General features: G+C 37.0%; 1 protein-coding gene across 2 annotated transcripts in view; it reads right to left on the bottom strand.

Moving 5' to 3' along the window:
• The window catches only part of RNF17 (ring finger protein 17), a 115,074-nt gene that overhangs the window by 20,727 nt on the left and 68,598 nt on the right, over positions 1-25,749 (bottom strand). For both annotated transcript variants that reach the window (XM_043574478.1, XM_043574485.1), the window contains exons 24-29: positions 22,507-22,597; positions 21,229-21,344; positions 19,321-19,607; positions 17,842-18,005; positions 2,033-2,152; positions 782-862 (exon numbers count right to left, since the gene is read on the bottom strand). In XM_043574478.1, coding sequence (XP_043430413.1) covers positions 782-862; positions 2,033-2,152; positions 17,842-18,005; positions 19,321-19,607; positions 21,229-21,344; positions 22,507-22,597 — 859 coding nt within the window. The remainder of the gene's footprint in view (positions 1-781; positions 863-2,032; positions 2,153-17,841; positions 18,006-19,320; positions 19,608-21,228; positions 21,345-22,506; positions 22,598-25,749) is intronic.

Genomic DNA, 25,749 nt, shown 5'->3' with positions numbered 1-25,749 from the left:
TACAGAAAAACTTTCCTTACAGTGTTTGTATCGTTCTACTGGAATCCTCAAACATAGCTGCAGATCAATCTCATTACCTCACTGCTCAGAAACCTCCAATGGGCTCCACTTATTCACCTCTACCTCTCTTAAATCCTATTCACCACCACTTCTCCTCACAAAACCTCTTTTATTCTAGCCAAACAGTTATGCTATTTCCTAATTGTACCGTGCCCGGTTCTGTTTCTTTACACTTACTTATGAATTCTATTCCCCTGGTCAGGAGAACTTTCCCAACTTTTAAGGGCTACCTCACTTACCATCTCTAAGTTCCTATTACACTTACTCTTTTTACCAGTCACTTGGCTCTTGGCATGTCACTTTGTAGTGTGAAGTTTTTAGGTTTATATCTTACATCTAGTTGTTTCACCAACTACATAAGGTCTTTGAGCACAGGGGCTCACCTGCACCTCACACAGTGCTACGTACATGGTCACATCCTGAGAACTACTATGTATATTTATAAACATCTCCAATTCTTTGGTACTGCTCCTTATTAGGTTGTTAATAAAGAATCTTTCAGATTACTGACGTTAGTGCTTATGAAAGTTCTCAGGAACTTGCTCAAAATTAGATTTAAAACAAGCCTAGAAACCAAAGTGGTAACTTTTATATGTTAGTGAATAAGTTATATTCAAATAGGAACATTTTTCATCATTAAAATATCCCTCAAATTATGTTACCTACAACACATTATGGCCAATAACTTAAATCAACAATATATGCCTTGAATATAAATTACCATAATGTGAATTTCCACCTCTCTCTTCGAAAGCAGTTCCTGAAGGAGTTCTATTGCATCTGGTTGCCAGACATTCCCAACCTATTTGGGATTAATAAACTCAGATTCTTTCACAGTTTCACAAAATATGACAGAGCAGAAAGCAAATGAAGTTATATAAAAGTAGCCATAAACAGGTAACGGGAGACAGTAGTATAAACTATACGAGCAGTTTTAAGAGAATATCATGGCCATATGAAACTAATAATTTGTCTGAGCTTCCTTCCCTCACTACAGTTCTCTCTTAAAGCATTTTAGGCTTTAAAAATATAAACCTACATTAAAAACAAAGCATCACAAAAAATTTTTTTAAAACACCAATATACCAATGTGGTGCTTGGATAATGCCTAAAATAGGTATTTATTAAGGAGCAGTGATTGTTGTGTTTTTAATGTTAAGACATTCATGTGGCAAAGAATTGGGGCCTCCTGCCAAAAGCCACTGAGGAGCCTCAACTTTCCACCAATGTCACGTGAAAGCGATTTGGAGGCAGATCCTCTACCCCAGTGAACCCTTTAGATGACTGTACATATTCATGCAGTTTTACTAGGGGCTCTGAGCCAAAACCACTCAGCTAAGCTGATCCTAATCCCTGAACCACAGAAACTATGTGAAAGAAAAAAAAGTTTATTGTTGATTTAGACTACTAAGTTTTAGCTTAATTTGTCATGCAGCAAGAGATAATTAATACACCACTTCTTTATCTGATTTCCAGCTTCAAATCTGTAGTGATTTTATTTGATGAAGAAATAACTAAATTTCAACAGTCTTACACTTACCCATCTATGAAGATATTAGGTCTCTTTACTTATTCAGATTTTTTTAAATGTTTATTTTTGAGAGAGACAGAGAGACAGAGACAGAGACAGAGCATGTGTGGGGGAGGGGCAGAGAGAGAGGGAGACACAGAATCCCAAGCAGGCTCCAGGCTTTGAGCTATCAGCACAGAGGCCAATGCGGGGTTCTAACTTGTGAACTGCACAATCATGACCTGAGCTGAAGTCAGATGATTAACTGAGCCACCCAGGCTCCTCTCAGATTTTTTTTTTTTATCCTTCAGTTTGATTTTGTAGTTTTCTTCATAAAGGCCCTTTAGCTGTCTTAAGAAACTTATTTCTAAGTATTTTATTATTTTTGCTACAACTGAAAGGGATTGTTAATAAAAAGACAATATTTAAAATTAATCATCCTACAAATTACAATTTACTCACAGATTTGGTATTATAGAGCTGGCAAGGAATACAAAACTGGGGTATATCAGGATATAGTAAAATAGGGTAAAGGTGACATTGTGGAATCTTCTCGGTGAATCCATGATCTAAATATTGTACCTGAAACAGAACAAATAAAATTTATAATTTAAATTTACTATTAAAAACTAGGGGCCAGTAGGGACTCTTAGGTATTTAAAAAAACAGACATCCTAGAAAGAGATCTAAATGGATTTGAAAATTTTCCAGAAAAAAAGAAACACTGTATTCCTTCATTCCATACAGTGTATTAAATTTCATTGTCAAAGGTTTTTTTTTACACATAAACCAGTTTTTTTTTTTTAATTTTTTTTTTCAACGTTTATTTATTTTTGGGACAGAGAGAGACAGAGCATGAACGGGCGAGGGGCAGAGAGAGAGGGAGACACAGAAACGGAAACAGGCTCCAGGCTCTGAGCCATCAGCCCAGAGCCCGACGCGGGGCTCGAACTCACGGACCGCGAGATCGTGACCTGGCTGAAGTCGGACGCTTAACCGACTGCGCCACCCAGGCGCCCCAAACCAGTTTTTTTTTTAACAGAGTCTTCTGAGATTTACAAATTCCTTTAGAATTTCTTTTGAAGATAATTTGTTTTGTTTTTCCTAAGTATTTTAGAAGCACTGGCTTACATTTAATAAAGGAGTATACTGGTTTGTTTTCTTGTTGAATTTTAAGAGTTCTTCACACATTTTTGGATAATAGTCCTTCATAAGATGTGTCTTTTGCAAATATTTTCTCCCACTGTGTGGCTTGTGTTCTCATTCTTTTGACATTGGCTTTCACAGGGGAAGTTTTTCATTTAAATAAAGTCCAGTTTATCCCTTATTTTATGGGTCTTCTGTGCGATATCTAAAAAGTCATTACCATCCCCAAGGTCATTGAGGTTTTCTCTGCTATCTTCTAGGAATTTTATAGTGTTTTACATTTAGGTCTATGATCCATTTTGAGTTAATTTTTTTGAAGAGTGTAAAAGTCTGGGTCCAGGTCCATTTTTGTGTGTGTGGATGACCACTTGTTTCTGCAGCATTTACTGAAAAGACCATCTTTGCTTAGTTGTTTTGCCTTTGCTCCTTTGTCAAAGATTAGTTGACTATATTTTTGTGGGTCTATTTCTAGGCTCTCTATTTTGTTCCATTGTTCCATTTGTTTATTTTATTTTTCTGCTAATACCACAATATCTCAATTACTGTGACCTTATAGTTAAATTTTGAAGTAAGGTAGCATCAGTCCTCTGATTTTGTTCTTCTCCTTTGTGTTGGCTATTCTGGGTCTTTTTCCTCTCCCTATAAACTTTAAAATAAATTTGTTGATATCCACAAAACAACCTGCTGGGATTCTGATTGGCATTGCATTGCATCTATAGATAAATCTGGGAAGAACTGACATTTTGACAATATTGAGTCTTCCTATTCATGAGCTAGAATATCCCTCCGGTCATTTTGTTCTTTGATTTTGTTCATCAGTTTTGTAGTTTTCCTTGTATAGATAGATCTTGTACATATTCAGTTAGAGTTATACCTAAGTATTTTCGTTTTTTGGGTGCTAACGTAAATGGTATTGTATTCTCAGTTTCAAACTCCACTTGTTCATTGCTGGTCTATAGGAAAGTGACTGACTTTTGTATATTAACCTTGTATCCTGCAACCTTGCTATAATTGCTTAGAGTTCTAGGAATTTTCTTGTTCATTCTTTTGCATGTCATCTGTAAACAAAGTTCTTCCTTTCTAATTTATCTTTTATTTCCTTTTATCTGATTGCATTAGCTAGTACTTCTATTATGATGTTGAAAAGGAATGGTAAGAGGGAATATCTTTGCCTTGCTCCTGCTCTTAGTGAGACAGTCATGAGGTTTTCACCATTAAGTATGATGTTAGCTGTTAAGTTTTTTGTAGTTTTTTTTTTTTTTTTTTTAAATCAGGGTAGGAAGTTCCTCTCTATACCTATTACAGAGACTTTTTAGTATGAATGGGTATGAGATCCTCTCAAAAGCTTTCTCTGCATCTACTGATATGATCATGTGATTTTTCTTTTTCATCCTGTTGATGTGATACATTACATTAGCCAATTTTCAAATGTTGAATCAGCCTTGAACACCTGGGATAACCATTTGGTCATGATGTATATAATTACTTTTATACATTGTGGATTTGATTTTCTACTATTTGGTTGAGGATTTTTGTATCTATATTCCTGATACTGGTCTGTAGCTTTGTTTTCTTGTAATGTTGTTGTATATTTTTGGTATTACAGTAATGCCGGCCTCATAGAATGAGTTAGGAAGTATTTCCTTTGCTTCTATCTTCTGAAAGAGATCTTGGTAAAATATCTTCCTTAAATATTTGGTAGAATTTACCAATGAAACCATCTGGGCCAGGTGCTTTTTGTTTTGGAAGGTTATGAATTACTAATTCAATTTCCTTATTAGATATAGGACTATTCAGATTTTCTATTTCTCTGTGTGGGTTTTGACAAATTGTGTCATTTTAAGGAATTTGTTCATCTAGGCTGTCAAATTTGTGAGTATAGATCTACTCATAATATTCCTTTATTATCTTTTCATGTGCCCTCTTTCATTTATGATATTAGTAATTTGTGTCCTCTCTTTTTCTTGATTAGCGTGGTTGCAAGCTTAATGATTTTATTGATCTTTTCAATGAAACAACTTTTAATCTCATAGATTTTCTTTCTTGATTTTCTGTTTTCAATTTCATTAATTTCAGCTCAAATTCTTATTTTTTTCAGCTTAACTTTGGATTTAATTTTTTCTTTTTGTAGTTTCCTCAGGTGGAAACTTAGAAAATTGATTTTAATCTTTGTTCTTTTCTAATATATGCATTTAATGCTGTGAATTTCCTCCAAGCAATGCTTTCATTGCATCTCATAAGTTTTGATAAGTGTTTTCATTTTCATTTAGCTCAAAATATTTTTAAATTTCTCTTGAGATTTCTTCCTTGACCCATGTGTATTTTAGAAGTTTGTTGTTAAATCTCTATGTATTTTGGGATTATCGTTCTGTTACTGGTTTCTAGTTTAATTCCATTCTGGTCTGAGAGCCGACACTGATTTCTACCTCTTTAAACTTAAAGTGTGTCTTATGGCTCAGAATGTGGTATATCTTGATAAATATTCCATGTGAGCTTGAGAAGAACGTATTATTGTTCAATGAATTAGTCCAGAGATGCCAATTACATCCAGTTGATTGATGGTATTTTTGAGTTCAACTATGTCCTTACTGATTCTCTGCTTGCTAGACCTGTCAGTTCTGATAGAGTGTTGAAGTCCACAACTATGTTAGTGGGTATTTCTCTTTCCAATTTTATTAGTTTTTGCCTCGTGCAGATTTACTCTTGTTGTTATGCACATACATATTAGGAACTGTAATGTCTTCTTAGAGAATTGATTCCTCTGTCATTATGTAATGCCCTTCTTTATCCCTGATAACTTTCCTGCTTTGAAGTCTACTCTGAAATTATAGATATCCCTGCTTTCTTCCAATGAGTGTTGGCACAGAATATTTTTCTCTATCCACTCATTTTTTTCCACTCATTTTAAATCTATATGTGTCTTATACTCAAAGTGGGTTTCTTGTAGACAACATACAGTTAATTGGTACATTTATTTGTTACTATTTTCCATTTACTGCTTTTGTTCATTGTTCTTGTTTTCCACTATTTTTCTGCCTCGTGGTTTTAAATGAGCATTTTATATAATTGCATTTTCTTTTTCTTAGCATATCAATTATACTTTTTAAAAAGCAATTTTTAGGGGCAACTGGGTGGCTCAGTCAGTTAAGCATCTGACTATTCATCTCAGCTCAGGTCTTGATCTCTTGGTTGTGAGTTCAAGCCCCACATTAGGCTCCACACTGGGCATGAAGCCTACTTAAAAAAAAAGCAATTTTTAGTGGTTTCCATTTAGTTTACTATAATACTGAATTATTATCATTATTAAACATTTACACTGAATCCAAGTCTATTTTCAAAAAACATTTACCACTTTGCAGGTATCGTGAATACCTTATAACAAAACAATCCTAATTCCTTTCTTCCATTCCTTGTACTATGGTTATCTATTTCACTTATATTTAAGCAAGCATAAATATGCATTTGGTATATTTGTATATATGTACATAAGCATATATACTAACCACATTGTTGCTATTATTACTTTGAACTATTATGCTACATCAATTAAGAATAAGAAAACTCCAAGTTTTATCTCCACTTATTCCTTCTTCAGTTCTCTTTACTTAGTTCTGAGTTTCTGACCTTTATTATTTTCCTTCTCTTTAAAGAATTTTTTGTACTATTTCTTGCAAGGCAGGTCTACTAGCAACAAGTTCAATTTTTGTTTCTCTGTGAAAGTCTTTGTTTATCACTCAGTTTTGAAGGTTAATTTCACAGTTTGGTGGGGTGTTTTTCTTAAGATTTTAAACATTTAAACCCACCTTCTGGTTTGTATGGCTTCTGAGGAGAAATTGGATGTAATTCTTAATTTTTTTAAAAGTTTATTTATTTTGAGAGAGAGTGAGAATGCGCATGTGAGCAGGGAAGGGGCAGAGAAAGAGGGAAAGAGAATCCCAAGCAGGCTCACAACGTGAGCACAGAGCCCAACGTGGGGCTAAATCCCATGAACCATGAAATCATGACCTGAACTGAAATCAAGAGTCGGACGCTTAACCAGCTGAGCCACCCAGCTGACCCTGGATCTAATTCTTTGTCTCTCTATAGGTGAGGTCCATTTTTCCTCTGGCTTTTTTCAGGATTTTTTCTTTAATTTTCTGTAATTCCAAATGATATGCCCAGGTGTAGTTTAAAAAATTTTTGTTTTTGCATTTATCCTGGTTAGTGTTCTCTTAGCTCCTGGAACTGTGGTTGAGTGTCTGACATTAATTTGGGGAAAATTCTCAGTTGTAATTATTTCAAATACTTTTTCAATCCTTTCTTTCTTTTACTGGTATTCACATTATCCATATGTTATACCTTTTGTAGTTGTCCTTGGGTATTTGAATTTTTTTTTCAGTCTTTGTTCTCTTTTCAGTTTGGGAGGTCTCAAGATGTGTGATGTGTGTGTATGTACACACACACACACACACACACACACACACACACACACAATCTGTGTCCAGTCTACTAATAAGTCCATCAAATGCATTCATTTTTGTTTATGTATTTATCTCTACTTTGTCTTTTCTTAGTATTTTTCTCTCTCTGCTTACACTGTCCATGTGTTCTTGCACAGTCTACTTTATCCACAAGAACCCTTTTCATATTAATCATAGTTGTTTTAAATTCTCAGGTAATTCCAACATCTCTGTCATGTCTTGTTCTAATGTGTCTCTGTCTCTTCCAGTTGTGTTTTTTGTTTTAATATGCATTCCAATTTTTTCTTTTTAAAAGTTAAAATTTATTTAAAAAAATTTTTAATGTTTATTTTTGAGACAGAGAGAGACAGAGTGAAAGTAGGGGAGGGGCAGAGAGAGAGGGAGAAACAGAATCTGAAACAGGCTCCAGGCTCTGAGCTGTCAGCACAGAGCCCGACGCGGGGCTCAAACCCATGAACCGCGAGATCATGACCTGAGACGAAGTCAGACGCTTAACCGACTGAGCCACCCCGGCACCCCTTAAAAATTTTTTTAATGTTTACTTTTAAAATTTTTTTTTTCAACATTTATTTATTTTTGGGACAGAGAGAGACAGAGCATGAACGGGGGAGGGGCAGAGAGAGAGAGGGAGACACAGAATCGGAAACAGGCTCCAGGCTCTGAGCCATCAGCCCAGAGCCTGACACGGGGCTCCAACTCACGGGCCGCGAGATCGTGACCTGGCTGAAGTCGGACGCTTAACCGACTGCGCCACCCAGGCACCCCTAATGTTTACTTTTTAGAGAAAGAGAGAGAGTACGAGTGGGCAGAGGGCAGAGAGAGAGAGGGAGACACACAATTCGAAGCAGGCTCCAGGCTCTGAGCTGTCAAAACAGAGCCTGACATGGGGTTCAAGCCCACAAACCATGAGATCATGACCCGAGCCAAAGTGAGATGCCCAACTGACATGTCACCCAGGCGCCCTGTTAAAATTTATTTTAATTGACATATAACATTAGTTTCAGGTATACAAATAATGACTTGATATTTGTATATAATGTGAAATGACTGCCACAATAAATCTAGTTAACATCCATCGCCATAAATTTTTTTGTGTGAGAGGAAAACTTTAAGATTTACTCTTAGCAATGTTCAAATATACAATATAGTATTATTATAGTATTATTAACTATAGTCACCATGCTGTACATCCCCATGATTTATTTTATAGCTGGATGTTCATATTTGTTGATCCTTCACCCACTTTGTACACCCCACCCCTTCATCTCTTGGAACCACCAATCTGTTCTCTGTATCCATGAGCTTAGTATTTTTTGATAGTGATGGTGTTTTGTTTTTTATATTCCACAAATAAGTGAGATCATGTGGTATTTGTCCTTCTCTAACTTTATTTCACTTAGCAGAATGCCCTCAAGATCCATTCATATTGTTGCAAATGGCAAGTTTTCCTTCTTTTTTTGTGACTGAATATTCCATTGCATGCATGTGTGCGCGTGTATGTGTGTGTTTATATATATATATATATATATATATATATATATATATGTATATATATACACACATATACATACATGCATCAATAGACCACTTAGGTTGCTTCCATATCTTGGCTATTGTAAATAATGCTGCAATGAACATGGGGGTGCATATACATACATATATATATGTGTGTGTGTATATATATATATATTTTTTTTGCATACAGCTTTTTGAGTGTTTTCATTTCCTTCAGATAAATACCCAGAAATGGACTTTCTGGATATGATAGTTCTATTTTAATTTTTTGAGGAACCTCCATACTGTTTTCTGTAGTGGTTGTACCAATTTACATTCCCAGTGCACAAGGGTTCTCTTTTGTCCACATTCTCACCAACACTTGTTATTTCTTGACTTTTTAATAACAGTCCTAACAAGTACGAAGTGATATTGTAGCTTTGAGGTGCATTTCCCTAAAGATTAGTGATTTTGAGCACATTTTCATGTACATGCTGGTCATCTGTATGTCTTCTTTGGAAACATGTCTATTCAGATCCTCTACCAAATTTCCAGATTGTTTTTTGCTATTGAGTTATATGGGTTCTTTATATATCTTGAATATTAGCACCTTATCAGATACATGATTTGCAAATATTTTCTCCCATTTGACAAGCTGCCTATTCATTTTATTGATGGTTTCCTTTGCTGTGGGAAATTTTTTAGTTTGATGTAGTCCTAGGTGTTTATTTTTGCTTTGGCAGCCTTTGATGGGTCACCAAGACCCATCATCGGGAGTTATTGCCTGTGTTTTCTTCTAGGAGTTTTATGGTTTCAGGTCCTTATTTCAAATATTTGATCCATTTTGAGTTAATTTTTGTGTATAGCGTATGATATAATCCAGTTTCATTCTTTTGCATGTTGCTGTCCAGTTTTCCCAACACCTTTGTTGAAGAGAAGGTCTCTTCCCCATTGTATATTCTTGGTTCCTTTGTCATAAATTAATTGACTACATAAGCATTCGTTTATTTCTGGGCTTTCTATTCTCTTCCACTGCGTCTGTTTTTATGCCAGTGCCATACTGTTTTGATGTACTTTTTAAAGTTAATAAGGAATGTCAATAAGTGATTTAGTTTGCCCAAATGTAATGAAATTAACATATTACTATTTAATTGGGTTGGTTCGGCAATCAGCATTTAAAAAAATGAAATAGAACTGAATAAAAGGTATCTGAGTACATTACAGGTAGTTAGGGTGAGTACAGTTTAATGTAATATTTTTTTTAAGATTTTATTTTTAAGAAATCTCTGGGGCGCCTGGGTGGCGCAGTCGGTTAAGCGTCCGACTTCAGCCAGGTCACGATCTCACGGTCTGTGAGTTCGAGCCCCGCGTTAGGCTCTGGGCTGATGGCTCAGAGCCTGGAGCCTGTTTCCGATTCTGTGTCTCCCTCTCTCTCTGCCTCTGCCCCGTTCATGCTCTGTCTCTCTCTGTCCCAAAAATAAATAAACGTTGAAAAAAAAAATTAAAAAAAAAAAAAGAAATCTCTACAACCAATGTGGGGCTCAAACTCACAACCCCAACATCCAGAGTCACATGCTTCACCAACTGAGCCACCCACGCACCCTTAATGTAATTATTTTTTTTTCAATATATGAAATTTATTGTCAAATTGGTTTCTATACAACACCCAGTGCTCATCCCAAAAGGTGCCCTCCCTCAATACCCATCACCCACCCTCCCCTCCCTCCCACCCCCCATCAACCCTCAGTTTGTTCTCAGTTTTTAAGAGTCTTTTATGCTTTGGCTCTCTCCCACTCTAACCTTTTATTTTTTTTCCTTCCCCTCCCCCATGGGTTTCTGTTAAGTTTCTCAGGATCCACATAAGAGTGAAAATATATGGTATCTGTCTTTCTCAGATATGGCTTATTTCACTTAGCATAACACTCCCAGTTCCATCCAGGTTGCTACAAAGGGCCATATTTCATTCTTTCTCATTGCCAGTAATATTCCTTTGTATATACAAACCACAATTTCTTTATCCATTCATCAGATGATGGACATTTAGGCTCTTTCCAGAATTTGGCTCTTGTTGAAAGTGCTGCTATAAACATTGGGGAACAAGTGCCCCTATGCATCAGCACTCCTGTATCCATTGGGTAAATTCCTAGCAGTGCTATTGCTGGGTCATAGGGTTGATCTATTTTTAATTTTTTGAGGAACCTCCACACCGTTTTCCAGAGCGGCTGCACCAGTCTGCATTCCCACCAACAGTGCAAGAGGGCTCCCGTTTCTCCACATCCTCACCAGCATCTATAGACTCCTGATTTGTTCATTTTAGCCACTCTGATTGGCGTGAGGTGGTATTGCTTTGTATTTCCCTGATGAGGAGCGACGCTGAGCATCTTTTCATGTGCCTGTCGGCCATCCGGATGTCTTCTTTAGAGAAGTGTCTATTCATGTTTTCTGCCCATTTCTTCACTGGATTATTTGTTTTTCGGGTGTGGAGTTTGGTGAGCTCTTCATAGGTTTTGGATACTAGCCCTTTGTCCGATATATCATTTGCAAATATCTTTTCCCATTCCATTGGTTGCCTTTTAGTTTTGTTGGTTGTTTCCTTTGCTGTGCAGAAGCTTTTTATCTTCATGAGGTCGCAGTAGTTCGTTTTTGCTTTTAATTCCCTTGCCTTTGGGGATGTGTCAAGTAAGAAATTTCTACGACTGAGGTCAGAGAGGTCTTCTCCTGCTTTCTCCTCTAAGGTTTTGATGGTTTCCTGTCTCACATCCAGGTCCTTTATCCATTTTGAGTTTATTTTTGTGAATGGTGTGAGAAAGTGGTCTAGTTTCAACCTTCTGCATGTTGCTGTCCAGTTCTCCCAGCACCATTTGTTAAAGAGACTGTCTTTTTCCCATTGGATGTTCTTTCCTGCTTTGTCAAAGATTAGTTGGCCGTACGTTTGTGGGTCTAGTTCTGGGGTTTCTATTCTATTCCATTGGTCTATGTGTCTGTTTTTGTGCCAATACCATGCTGTCTTGATGATTACAGCTTTGTAGTCAAGGCTAAAGTCTGGGATTGTGATGCCTCCTGCTTTGGTCTTCTTCAAAATTACTTTGGCTATTCGGGGCCTTTTGTGGTTCCATATGAATTTTAGGATTGCTTGTTCTAGTTTCGAGAAGAATGCTGGTGCAATTTTGATTGGGATTGCATTGAATGTGTAGATAGCTTTGGGTACTATTGACATTTTGACAATATTTATTCTTCCAATCCATGAGCACGGAATGTTTTTCCATTTCTTTATATCTTCTTCAATTTCCTTCATAAGCTTTCTAAAGTTTTCAGCATACAGATCTTTTACATCTTTGGTTAGATTTATTCCTAGGTATTTTATGCTTCTTGGTGCAATTGTGAATGGGATCAGTTTCTTTGTCTTTCTGTTGCTTCATTATTAATGTATAAGAATGCAACTGATTTCTGTACATTGATTTTGTATCCTGCAACTTTGCTAAATTCATGTATCAGTTCTAGCAGACTTTTGGTGGAGTCTGTCGGATTTTCCATGTATAATATCATGTCATCTGCAAAAAGTGAAAGCTTAACTTCATCTTTGCCAATTTTGATGCCTTTGATTTCCCTTTGTTGTCTGATTGCTGATGCTAGAACTTCCAACACTATGTTAAACAACAGTGGTGAGAGTGGACATCCCTGTCGGGTTCCTGATCTCAGGGAAAAAGCTCTCAGTTTTTCCCCATTGAGGATGATGTTAGCTGTGGGCTTTTCATAAATGGCTTTTATGATCTTTAAGTATGTTCCTTCTATCCTGACTTTCTCAAGGGGTTTTATTAAGAAAGGTTGCTGAATTTTGTCAAAGGCCTTTTCTGCATTAACAGGATCATATGGTTCTTATCTTTTCTTTTATTAATGTGATGTATCACGTTGATTGATTTGTGAATGTTGAACCAGCCCTGCATCCCAGGAATGAATCCCACTTGATCATGGTGAATAATTCTTTTTATATGCTGTTGAATTCGATTTGATAGTATCTTATTGAGAATTTTTGCATCCATATTCACCAGGGATATTGGCCTGTAGTTCTCTTTTTTTACTGGGTCTCTGTCTGGTTTAGGAATCAAAGTAATACTGGCTTCATAGAATGAGTCTGGAAGTTTTCCCTCCCTTTCTATTTTTTGGAATAGCTTGAGAAGGATAGGTATTATCTCTGCTTTAAACTTCTGGTAGAACTCCCCTGGGAAGCCATCTGGTCCTGGACTCTTATTTGTTGGGAGATTTTTGATGACTGATTCAATTTCTTCACTGGTTATGGGTCTGTTCAAGCTTTCTATTTCCTCCTGAGTTTTGGAAGTGTGTGGGTGTTTAGGAATTTGTCCATTTCTTCTAGGTTGTCCAGTTTGTTGGCATATAATTTTTCATAGTATTCCCTGATAATTGCTTGTACCTCTGAGGGATTGGTTGTAATAATTCCCTTTTCATTCATGATTTTATCTATTTGGGTCATCTCCCTTTTCTTTTTGAGAAGCCTGGCTAGAGGTCTATCATTTTTGTTTATTGTTTCAAAAAATCAACTCTTGGTTTCATTGATCTGCTCTATAGTTTTGTTTATTTCTGCTCTGATCTTTATTATTGCTCTTATTCCGCTGGATTTGGGGTGTCTTTGCTGTTCTGCTTCTAGTTCCTTTAGGTGTGCTGTTAGATTTTGTACTTGGGATTTTGCTTGTTTCTTGAGATAGGCCTGGATTGCAATGTATTTTCCTCTCAGGACTGCCTTTGCTGCATCCCAAAGCGTTTGGATTGTTGTATTTTCATTTTCATTTGTTTCCATATATTTTTAAATTTCTTCTCTGATTGCCTGGTTGACCCATTCATTCTTTAGTAGGGTGTTCTTTAACCTCCATGCTTTTGGAGGATTTCCAGACTTTTTCCTGTAATTGATTTCAAGTTTCATAGCATTGTGGTCTGAAAGTGTTCCTGGTGTGATCTCAATTCTTTTATACTTATGAAGGGCTGTTTTGTGACCCAGTATGTGATCTATCTTGGAGACTGTTCCATGTGCACTCGAGAAGAAAGTATATTCTGTTGCTTTGGGATGCAGTGTTCTAAATCTATCTGTCAAGTCCATCTGATCCAATGTATCATTCAGGGCCCTTGTTTCTTTATTGATCCTGTGTCTAGATGATCTATCCATTGTTGTAAGTGGAGTGTTAAAGTCCCCTGCAATTACCACATTCTTATCCATAAGGTTGCTTATGTTTGTGAGTAGTTGTTTTATATATTTGGGGGCTTCCCTATTTGGCACATAGACATTTATAATTGTTAGCTCTTCCTGATGGATACTCCCTGTATTTATTTTATAGTGCCCTTCTTTATCTCTTGTTACAGCCTTTAATTTAAAGTCTAGTTTGTCTGATACAAGTATGGCTACTCCAGCTTTCTTTTGACTTCCAGTGGCATGATAAATAGTTCCCCATCCCCTCACTCTCAATCTGAAGGTGTCCTCAGGTCTAAAATGAGTCTCTTGTAGACAACAAATAGATGGGTCTTTTTTTTTTTATCCATTCCGATACTCTGTCTTTTGGTTGGCACATTTAGTCCATTTACGTTCAATATTATAGAAAGATATGGGTTTAGAGTTGTTGTGATGTCTGTAGGTTTCATGCTTGTAGCGATGTCTCTGGTACTTTGTCTCACAGGATCCCCCTTAGGATCTCTTGTAGGGCTGGTTTAGTGGTGACGAATTCCTTCAGTTTTTGTCTGTTTGGGAAGACCTTTATCTCTCCTTCTATTCTAAATGACAGACTTGCTGGGTAAAGGATTCTCGGCTGCATATTTTTTCTGTTCATCACATTGAAGATTTCCTGCCATTCCTTTCTGGCCTGCCAAGTTTCAGTAGAGAGATCCGTCACGAGTCTTATCGGTCTCCCTTTATATATTACAGCACGTTTATCCCTAGCTGCTTTCAGAATTTTCTCTTTATCCTTGTATTTTGCCTGTATGACTATGATATGTCATGCAGAAGATTGATTCGTTATGTCTGAAGGGAGTTCTCTGTGCCTCTTGGATTTCAATGCCTTTTTCCTTCCCCAGATCCGGGAAGTTCTCAGCTATTATTTCTTCAAGTTCACCTTCAGCACCTTTCCCTCTCTCTTCCTCCTCTGGAAGACCAATTATGCATAGATTATTTCTCTTTAGTGCATCACTTAGTTCTCTAATTTTCCCCTCATACTCCTGAATTTTTTTATCTTTTTCTCAGCTTCCTCGTTTTCCATAATTTTATCTTCTAGTTCACCTATTCTCTCCTCTGCCTCTTCAATCTGAGCCATGGTCGTCTCCATTTTATTTTGCAGCTCATTTATAGCATTTTTTAGCTCCTCCTGACTGTTCCTTAGTCCCTTGATCTCTGTAGTAATAGATTCTCTGCTACCCTCTATACTGTTTTCAAGCCCAGTGATTAATTTTATGACTATTATTCTAAATTCACTTTGTTATATTTAAATCCTTTTTGATCAGTTCATTAGCTGTTATTTCCTGGAGATTCTTTTGGGGGGGAATTCTTCCGTTTTGTCATTTTGTATAGTCCTTGGAGTGGTGCGAAACTGCAGGGCACTTCCCCTGTGCTGTCTTGAATAACTTGTGTTGGTGGGCGGGGCCACAGTCAGACCTGTTGTCTGCCCCCAGCCCACTGCTGGGGCCACAGTCAGACTGGTTTGTGCCTTCTCTCCCCCCTTCCTAGGGGCGGGATTCACTGTGGGGTGGCGTGGCCTGTCTGGGCTACTTGCACACTGCCAGGCTTCTGGTGCTGGGGATCTGGTGTATTAGCTGGGGTGGATTGGCAAGGTGCACAGGGGTGGCAGGGGCAGGCTTAGCTCGCTTATCCTTCGGAGATCCGCTTCGGGAGGAGCCCTGCGGCACCAGGAGGGAGTCAGGCCGACCGCCAGAGGGATGGATCCGCAGAAGCATAGCGTTGGGTGTTTGCATGGTGCAAGCAAGTTCCCTGGCAGGAACTGGTTCCCTTTGGGATTTTGGCTGGGGGATGGGCGAGGGAGATGGGGCTGGCGAATGCCTTTGTTCCCCGCCAAGCTGAGCTCTGTCGTCCAGGGCTCAACAACTCTCCCTCCCGTTGTCCTCCAGCCTTCCCGCTCTCCGAGCAGAGCTGTTAACTTATAACCTTCCAGATGTTAAGTCCCGCTTGCTGTTGGAACACACTCCGTCTGGCCCCTCCCCTTTTGCAAGCCAGACTCGGGGCCTCTGCTTGGCCGGCAGACCGCCCCTCCGCCCCGGCTCCCTCCCGCCAGTCCGTGGAGCGTGCACCGCCTCTCTGCCCTTCCTACCCTCTTCTGTGGGCCTCTCATCTGTGCTTGGCTCCAGAGAATCTGTTCTGCTAGTCTTCTGGAAGTTTTCTGGGTTATTTAGGCAGGTGTAGGGGGAATCTGAGTGATCAGCAGTACTCGGTGAGCCCAGCATCCTCCTATGTCGCCATCTTCCCCTAACCCCCTGTAATTATTTCTTAAAGCAGACCACAGGATAAACTTTAAAGATATCAGGTTAAGGAATGAAAAATTTATTGTGTATACTTGAAATGTAAAATGACCTTAACAAAAAATAAAAAGTAATTATTAAAATACCAAAGTATAATACAAATTTAAAACAGAGATCTTAGTGTGAGAAAAATCAATGTTCACCACCATCCTATTTATTTAGATTCCATACACGTAAAGTTCACGTGTCATGACAACAATGCAAGTTTATTTATTTTTTTCTGTGGGAGAGAGAGACAGAGACAGAGCATGAGAGGCAGAGAGGGAGACACAGAATCGAAGCAGGCTCCAGGCTCTGAGCTGTCAGCACAGAGCCTGACGTGTGGCTCAAAATCACAAACCGTGAGATCATGACGTGGGCTGAAGTTGGACGCTTAACCAAATGAACCACCCAGGTGCCCTGATTTTTAGTTTACTTTTATATTAAGAAAGAAAAAGGTTACCTGAACAATTCAAATGTATGTGAAAGTGGACCCATTTGCATTTAAACACATGAATCTTTAAGTATCCATATGCTCAAATACTGAAAATTTGAAACCATTTCACTTTTATTAAAACGATTTAAAGCTTATAGTCCAGCAGAAAAAGCACACGACTCAGATTGGAAATTTAGCAATCAGATGCATAGGTATGAATGCCAGCATCACTACTCACTGATATGGTGACCTTGGGCTTGTCACTGGATCTAAATATCAATTTTCTTATTAGTAAAATGTGAATAATCTATTCGATAGTTGGAAATGAATTATAAAATATGAATGCACACATGCGAAAGAAGCTTAAAAACCTGAAGTGCTATGTAATTGTTAGGTATCATCATCAAATATGTAATAAAAGTCTTGTGCAAGAAGAAACAAAAGACTTTTCTCTTTAATTTTTCCTCCCCCCCCAAGAATGTGGTTTTTCAAAATATGCAGTTCTCTCTGAAGATTTTGCATGAAACTCAAGTACTACCTCAGTATTCTGGAAAGATAAACTGTTACTGTGAAAGGGTAAATTAGCTGGGCTGTAAACAAATTTGCTAAGGAAATATCTAACGTATTGGAAAACAAGCTGCCTTACTTGTTTGTGTACGAACAGGGCTGCCAATTACAAGTAAGTGGTACCATTAAGGCACCAAAAGCCAAATCTCTACCTGGAAATATTTTTTGATTATTCAAGTTAATAAATATACTTTAAAGTAAAAATTCTTACTCATTCATTCATTCATTTATTTTTGAGAAAGCACACACATGTGTGCATGTACAAGTCGGGGAAAGGCAAAGAGAGAATCCCAAGTAGGCTCCATGCTGTCAGCACAGAGCCTGATGTGGGGCTGGATCTCACAATATCATGACCCAAGCTGAAATCAAGAGTCGATGCTTAACCAGCTGAGCCACCCAGGCCCCTATTTAAGTTCTCTCTACATCCAACATGGGGCTCAAACTTATGACCCCAAGATTAAGAGTCACACACTCTGACTCAGCCAGGTGCCCTGGAAATAAAAATTCTTATTATGAATAAATGTATAATGTATCTGGTCTTCCTACAAGACTGAACTCATTAATACATGTTTTAATCAAACTTTCATGTATTTATACTCTAAAGATCACTTAACATTATAACATTTAGCCTTAAAGTAGTCACAAAAGTATACCAGACTCACCTTAATACTGCCGCCAACAACTTCCATTACCTTGCCTCGATACCACATAGTATCTGATCCTCTTACTGCACAGGCTTCTCCCTTTTTCCAGAAATAAGGCTCCAAAAGACCAAGGCATTTTAAATTACTTTGAATTTCATTCATCATTTTTGTTAGCTCAAATTCTGAAGAAATTATTAAAAATAGAAAGCATTTAGGAAGAATTTCCTCCCAATTTCAATATGAAATCATCAATAACCTTTAATAATCTCATCACCGGGATAATAGTATAAGGAACTACTAGAGCTTTAATAAAAATATAACTCCTTCAGTAGCTTCCATATGTTTCAAAACATGGAACTAACAGCATGTAAATAATTATTCTGATCTCTGGTTATAAATGTAAGCATTATTTTGGGAATAAAGCATGGTTAAAAGCTCTAAACACATTAACAGATAGCCTAATATAAAAGAACTACCATGTTAAGATAATGTCATTTTACCAGCATACTTAAGTAAAGTAGAACACAAGTCAGGTGTTACTTGATGCTTAGATAGACACAACATAATTCTGGGATATAAAATTAAAATTCTAATGTTGCTATTTGCTGCTAATTGGCTCATCATTTCCACAGTAAATACATATCCCCATAACTGATACCACTGAAGGCAAAGTATGGGGGCAACTGCCACATCAGTTCTACCACTTTAGTTGTGTGATCTTGTTTCTTTACCTCCATGAGCCTCAGTTTAATCTGTAAACCTGGTATGACAGAACCTGTCTCCATTATCAGTATTGCGGGGGATTAAATGTAAAACATCTAGCACATTGCCTGACAACGTTAACAGTCAACCAGCTTTAGCTATGACTATTCACTTCTAGGTTAGCAAATTGCACAGATTTGTTTTGTGTTTGAATTAGAAAAACAGGGTTTAGGAGGTCAACAAATGAGACAAAAATTTCAACAAATGCATAGCCATCATACCCCTATCCATAGCTGGAATACTTATTATGGAGCTAATGGACTTAAATACCCATGAGTGCTAGAGCTGCTGTTAGTTACAAAGTATGCTGGATGCACCCAGGTTGTAGTAAGGAAACATTTGTACGTAAGCCTAAAGAGATAGCAGGAAGGAGATGAATATTCTCAAAGGGCTCCCAATCTTCAGTCATTCGTTGTGGTTTCTTTCCTCATTCTACAGAATATGAACTTTTGTATTCTTTTCTCTTGGAGAGCTCCCAAACTTGCATAAGTGCCAGGTCCTACAAACCTGGAACCAGCTCCATGTTTTTCTTATGCCCAGTGTCTATCCCTGATGTCTCAACAAATGATTTTTATGTGAAAAGCACTTTGCATGAGTTATTTTCACAAAAAACCTGTGAAAATGAGGTTAAACCTTGCCCAAGGTATTTCAATCTATGTATACTTCATAGAGAATGGGGCTGCTAGCTACTACTTTTAGTGATTAATCAATCCCACATAACATAAAAGATATTACCTGACAACTTAGGTACTACAAATATAGTTCCATCATTGCCAATGCAGCTGACTGTTGCCTCAAATACTTTCATGTTAGGAATAGCTGGTGGTTTGTAGCATCCAGTGGTTCTTGGTTCTGGAATTTTCTGCTTAAATTCAGATACCTTGTGTTCACTGATAACATCAGCAGCTTTTTTGTCAGGGTCAAAGTTAGTCTTAATACACTTTGTAACCATTGAATCTTCTTGTTCTGGGGGGATTTCCAAAGACTTCTCAGATGAATGGCTGTTATTTAATTTTTTAATTCTGTAACATCCAAAAAATAATATATCTAAACATGAGCAAATAAAAACATTCTTTGGAAAACAATATAAAGAGAGTCCTTCAAATATACTGGAAATTTAAAGAAAATATTTGTTCTAGTCTAGGATACATTAGTCTAATTTGTTACATAAAAAAGAGCATAATTTAAGTTATAATAAAAATTGTTTTAAATTATAAATCAGCTTGAGAAAAAAGTAATAATTTCACTTAAATGTTTTAAATTACTGTCTCATATTTACATGTTATTCTGTCTTAAAATCTCAAAGTATATTACAAGTATTGTACAATTAACTAGATCTTAAAGGGAAATACAACATCTTCAGGCTGATTCTAATTTAGTCCACAGACAGAACATACACACATTCTATCAAAATAATACAAATAGTAAGTCCCTTAAAAATAATTCAGCACTACTGAGATAGTGTCAGTGGTAATAAGCTATAACTCATAATTTTTTTACTTCCTGTCATTCCCTTCCAGTTAAAAAAATGTACGCCTACTATAAAAAAAACCTATAGGAAATATTGTTTATTTTCATAGAATTGTAGGTTTTTGTTTCTTCTACTTTCTTGTATTTTCTTTAAAAAAAAAAAAGGAGATAAGCACTTGTGAGACAGCTACATAATTCTTCAACTAACATCGTTCCCACCTGGACTTCAGCCTTGAGACAGCTGATAGTTTTAGTGCCGTAAAAGCAGTAAAGAACATCAGTTAGCAGTTAGCAGTATTAACTTGCCTAGCACTTTCCACTTTACCATTCTTTTACCAAGGAATTGCTTTAGCCTAAAGCCAGTGAACCTGAAAAGAGACACATGCAGGGTATCTTTACGCAGAGCCTTGCTGTATGCCAGTACACGCTACCATGCTTACCTAACTACTTCATGCCCCATTTTATTTTTGATTTCTCATTCTCCTACCATTACAGCAGGACTGGGGTCCTGGCCCAAATAAGTTAATTTATAATAGTGCAAGATAAAAAAAGAGATCTGGCCACGTATGGTACAAAGTGGCTACTTGGAACATGTGTTTGCAGTTCTAATAGGCCTTGTATCTAGAAGGCGAGAAATAAAAAGCAGCAGCTAGGGCTATAGCAATATCCTCATCCTTTGCCTCTTGTACCAACGGTACCTTAAACCACAAACTTAGTACCTGAAAGGTCTTTAAATTTAAATATTGTTCAATTACTTTTCTGCTATCCATTCGTGTTTCACATAAACACATTTTGGTATATACCTACCACAATTTCCAACATAAAGCTTCAACATTTCTGTCTAAGCAAATGATGGCAAAGGGCTCAGATATGGTACCCAGTATGTAATTCTCTTTTCCTTTGGTTTAGAGTGTAAATGCCAAAGCAAAAGGGAAAACATAAAAACAGAAATGTCAGTAGGGATTTAAAGATGTAAGAGCTAATGAACCTGAATAAAGAAATAAGCAATCCTGAATGAATTTATTTCTGAGCTGGCTTCTCAAGGTTAAGTTTGTAAATCATTAGGAGCAAACAAGATGAAGTTCAGGTTTGAAAGCACACAGATATAAGGATTTACACAGGCAAGTAAGAAGCCTTCATTATAAACTGGTGTTAAAAAAAAAAAGTACATACCTCCTTTCTCTCAAAGCCAAACCCTTTTTAATCAAATATTTAGAAACATCGACACGCTCTCCTTTCTCATCTCTGCAGAAAATTTTCACAGGTAATGGCCATGTTGTATTGTTTTCCTGCAGTGATTTAAGAAAACAGTAAATATGAAATACTAAAAGGAAACCTTATAAACAACATACTTCTCACAGGCATTTCCTCCACATTTATCCAAGTCAGAAAAATAAATTTCCAACCAAGTAAAGTTATTTTGGTACCTGACTCTATCAGAGAGAAAATAACATGGAAGAGAGTCAAGTGGGACAGATAGTTGGTTTGTGAAATGTGTCAGGAAGACCTCACTGTCTTATCTTGTTTTAAAGTTTATTTATTTTGAGAAAGACACTGAGTAAGCAGGTGTGCATGAGTGGGGGAGAGGCAGAGAGGGAGGGACAGAGAAGAGACAGAGACAGAGAGCAGGTTCTGCAACATCAGTGCAGAGCCCAAAGCAGGGTTCAAACCCACGAACTGCGAGATCATGACCTCAGTTAAAGTTGGACGCTCAACTGACTGAGCCACCCAGGCACCCCAGGAAGACTTCACTGTCAAGGTGAAACATGGGTGTATCTGTCAGGGGAGGCAGACTGCAAACTTTTCTTTCAGCCCAGAACAGGCTGGGGGAACATAAGTTACAAATTTGTCTATCTTCCTAAACCGTTTGCAAATTACAGAACTGAAATGTATTTTCCCAGGTGTGCTGTATGTGTGTGTGTAAAGAAAGGAAAGTGCTGCAAGGCCTATATACTCTGCTTCACATGGAATTAGGAAAATAGAGAAAGTACACATAGAAAAAGTAACACGGAAAAATTACCTAAGAAAATTCTAATCATTAACACAATAAAAGGTATCCCATTGGAATAAAAGTAAAGAAAGAATACTTTTAAGGGTTCTGAAAAAATAGATCCCTCTTCTCAAACCTATACTTACACAAACACCCATTTTTATGCATACAATCAATATGATTTCACTAGAAGACTAACTCTTCAGTTTGTAAAGAATAGCAAAAGGCTTTAGAAATGCTCTCTAGCATGTTTTTTGACATGCAAATTATCAACTCAAGATTATTACTTTAGAAATGTTTTGATTAATTCATATAATCATCTATGGGGTATCTATAATAAACAGGTGTTATAACTTGAAATAAGACCAAAAATGCTGTCAAAAAATCCAAATAGTTTGCTGTTATTTTCTCAACAATAAATTGTAGAAAACATCATTGTAACTGTTTAGCCCACTACACACCTGTAAGATTATGGTTGCTACAGCTCCAGTCAGGTACAATGAAAGACAGTCACAAGCTGTAGCTGTCCACTTGTCACTCCCACCAGTTGGTCTAAAACAACAAAAACAGACAACTTGTTTTATAACAAATAGCGTAAGATACAGAAATATAAAAGAACCACTATATGTATATATTCATATATATATGAACAAACTTCATATGTAGTGAGAAATCAATTAAAGCATGGCTTCTGTTATTTTCATAATTTTCTTCTGTTTTCATAGACTTTTGCTTATTCCTCTCTATTCTACTTAGGGATCATATCATATGCTAACATGTATATCTGTTCTGCAGCTACACTGAGAACCCTTAAAAAGGTAATGTTTTATGTACTTTTTTTTTTTTTACCTATTATGTACATTTCATACATGCTGAGTAGACTATAAACTCTTGAGAGTGGGGATAACGTATTATGTGTTATGTCCATCATCATATCCCTAATGCCTGGCACACAGAAAGCACTTTAAAACTATTTAATGGAAATTTAAAAAGAACAATCCCTTTGCAATAATGATTCCACTGCCCAAACATTTTTGAAAGCTTTTTTCTGGAATTTAAATCTAATATGAATTGCAACCCATGAATATTAGCCTCAATAATTTATGGACAATTTATTTTTAATATTCATGGTAAAAATGTTCAATAGGGGCGCCTGTGTGGCTCAGCTGGTTAAGCATCTGACTTTATTTATTTATTTATTTATTTATTTATTTAATTTATTTATTTAAATCCAAGTTAGTTAACATATAGTGTAATAATGATTTCAGGAATAGCATCCAGCTCTTGATTTCGGCTCAGGCCAGGATCTCACTCACAATCATGAGATCAAATCCTGTGTCAGGCCCTGCACTGAGCGTGGAGCCTGCACAGGATTCTTTCTTTCCCTCTCTCTCTGCCCCCTCCCACTTACGCGTGCGCTCTCTCAAAATAAGTAAACGTTTAAAAAAATGTTCAATGAATATTGATAGGTCAATGAAAAGCAGAATATTCAATTTCCTCGTCTGTTTTAGTTTGTGGAATTGAAACTGACTGACTTTCCATCAAATCCGCCTCCAAAGAATAAAGAACTAGTACCATGAAAGAGATTACAAGTATCATAATGCAGGCTCTAAAGGTCCTCTATACATGATTTCTAGATCTGGAGTTTCCATGGAGTCGACCCATCGGGTAAACAACTAACCTGGCCAATCTTTTCATATTAATGAGTGAACAAAACCAACTGTGCATGTAGTTTGACCAAGTAGGATTTAGTAAATATGCTACACTATTTACTAAGAAGCCCAAATGATGTTCTTAAGAATTAAGAATTTAAATTATCAGTGACTCTTAGAATTAGTTGTGGTTTTCAAAATTTATTATGACGATATTCAGATAAAAATCAGTGTTAACAGGGGCACCTGGGTGGCTCAGTTGGTTGAGTGTCCGACTTTGGCTCAGGTCATGATCTCGAGGCTCATGAGTTTGAGACCCACATCGGGCTTGCTGCAACTAGCCTCTCAGTGCAGAGCTCACTTCGGATCCTCAGTCCCCTTCTTTCTGCCCCTTCCCCACATGCACTCTCCCCCAAATAAATATTTAAAAATAATCAGTGTTAACATTAAGATTTTCTTATGCTCTATTATGAATATACATTTTGTAAATATTAACTTTTAAGACTATGAAGTATTTACAACATTAAAAAATTCTTTGGTCTGTATTCATACAACTCTGTTTCAGTTGGGAAAGATGAAAAGGCTCTGGAAATGGATAGTGGTAAAGGTTGCACAACATTGTGAATATGTTTAATACAACTGAAATGTACACTAAAAATGGCAAAATATATGTTTTGTATATTTTACTATAAGAAAAAGATTTTTCAGAAGGGTAGTAAATCATAGTGATTAGAGCTCCAATTCTTCTTTTAAAATATCAACCTATTTATTTGTCTATAGCAGGGGAGGGACAGAGAGAGGCAGAGAGAGAATCCCAAGCAGGCTCTGGACTGTCACCACAGAGCCTGACTTGGGGCCTGATCTCACAAATTGTGAGATCATGACCTGAGCCAAAACCAAGAGTCAGGCGTTTAACCAAGCCACCCAGGCACTTTGCTCCAATTCTAAATTCATACTTGTTTATAATCCTAGCTCAAAAGTTAATAGATGTATTACTCTGGAAAATAACCTCTTGAAGACTCAATTTTCTTATCTATAAATAATACCTTATCTATAGCTTAAAGGTTTATTGTGAGGATTAACTAGAGTAATGCCTATAAGACAATTAACACAGGGTCCAGAAGTGCTAAAGGTTAGCCAGTATTAGACTCATGAAATAATGGTATCTCATTTGAGTCCAAAAGATATAATTCAAGGTGCGTATAGGAACACATTCTCTACATTATTGGATACAATTAAAGGATTGATGAATTCTGTTCAATTGCTCTGATTGAACTGTTCAAGGTAGAACTGAAAATTAGGATAAAATATTTTTTTAATTTTTAAAACGTTTGTTTTTGAGAGAAAGTGCATGAGCGGGGGAGGGGGAGACACAGCATGTGAAGCAGGCTCTGCGCTGACAAAGAGTGCCCGATGTAGGGCTCAAGCTCATGAGCCATGACATCATGACCTGAGCCAAAGTCAGACGCTTAACTGACTGAGCCACCCAGGCGCCCCCAGGATAAGAATTTTTAGGATGGTTGGCCTGAAATTTCCATTCCAGGGCGTTAAATTCTTTCAATTTATAGAACAAATTTATTGATGTGGCCCCACAGTCACTCTTAGTAATCGCAGACAGTGGAAAAGGTACCTGTAAGATTAATGTTCTGTGCAAACAGGCAGATATGGAAACTACTATTGATAAGCTCTTCAAGAACATTAAATAAATGGTCTACCAGCAATTAGAACAGAAAGGGGTCACTAAGAACAAGGTATCCTATTGTGGAGACCAATTTTAATACAGTGTAGGGAAATACTAGTGACTGAAAGAGATGTGCTCCACAGCAGTGAAGTCAGCTGGTCTTGACTGTTCATTTATTAGGGCTGGTATAAAAAGAATTACTGTCATGATGCCCCTAAGATCTCTGAGTTCCAATTCTAAGATTCTATAAATCTCTTATTTTTATTAAAGTATAATTAACAAAGTTATGTTAGTTTCTAGTGTACAACATATTGATTCAATAATTCCATACATTACTCAGTTCTCACCCTGGTAAGTTTGTCACCATACAA

The sequence above is a fragment of the Prionailurus bengalensis genome, chromosome A1 (assembly GCF_016509475.1).
Source record: "Prionailurus bengalensis isolate Pbe53 chromosome A1, Fcat_Pben_1.1_paternal_pri, whole genome shotgun sequence".
Lineage (NCBI taxonomy): Eukaryota > Metazoa > Chordata > Mammalia > Carnivora > Felidae > Prionailurus > Prionailurus bengalensis.
The sequence above is the reverse complement of the archived record's forward strand: the minus strand, read 5'-3'. Positions and strand labels throughout refer to the sequence as shown.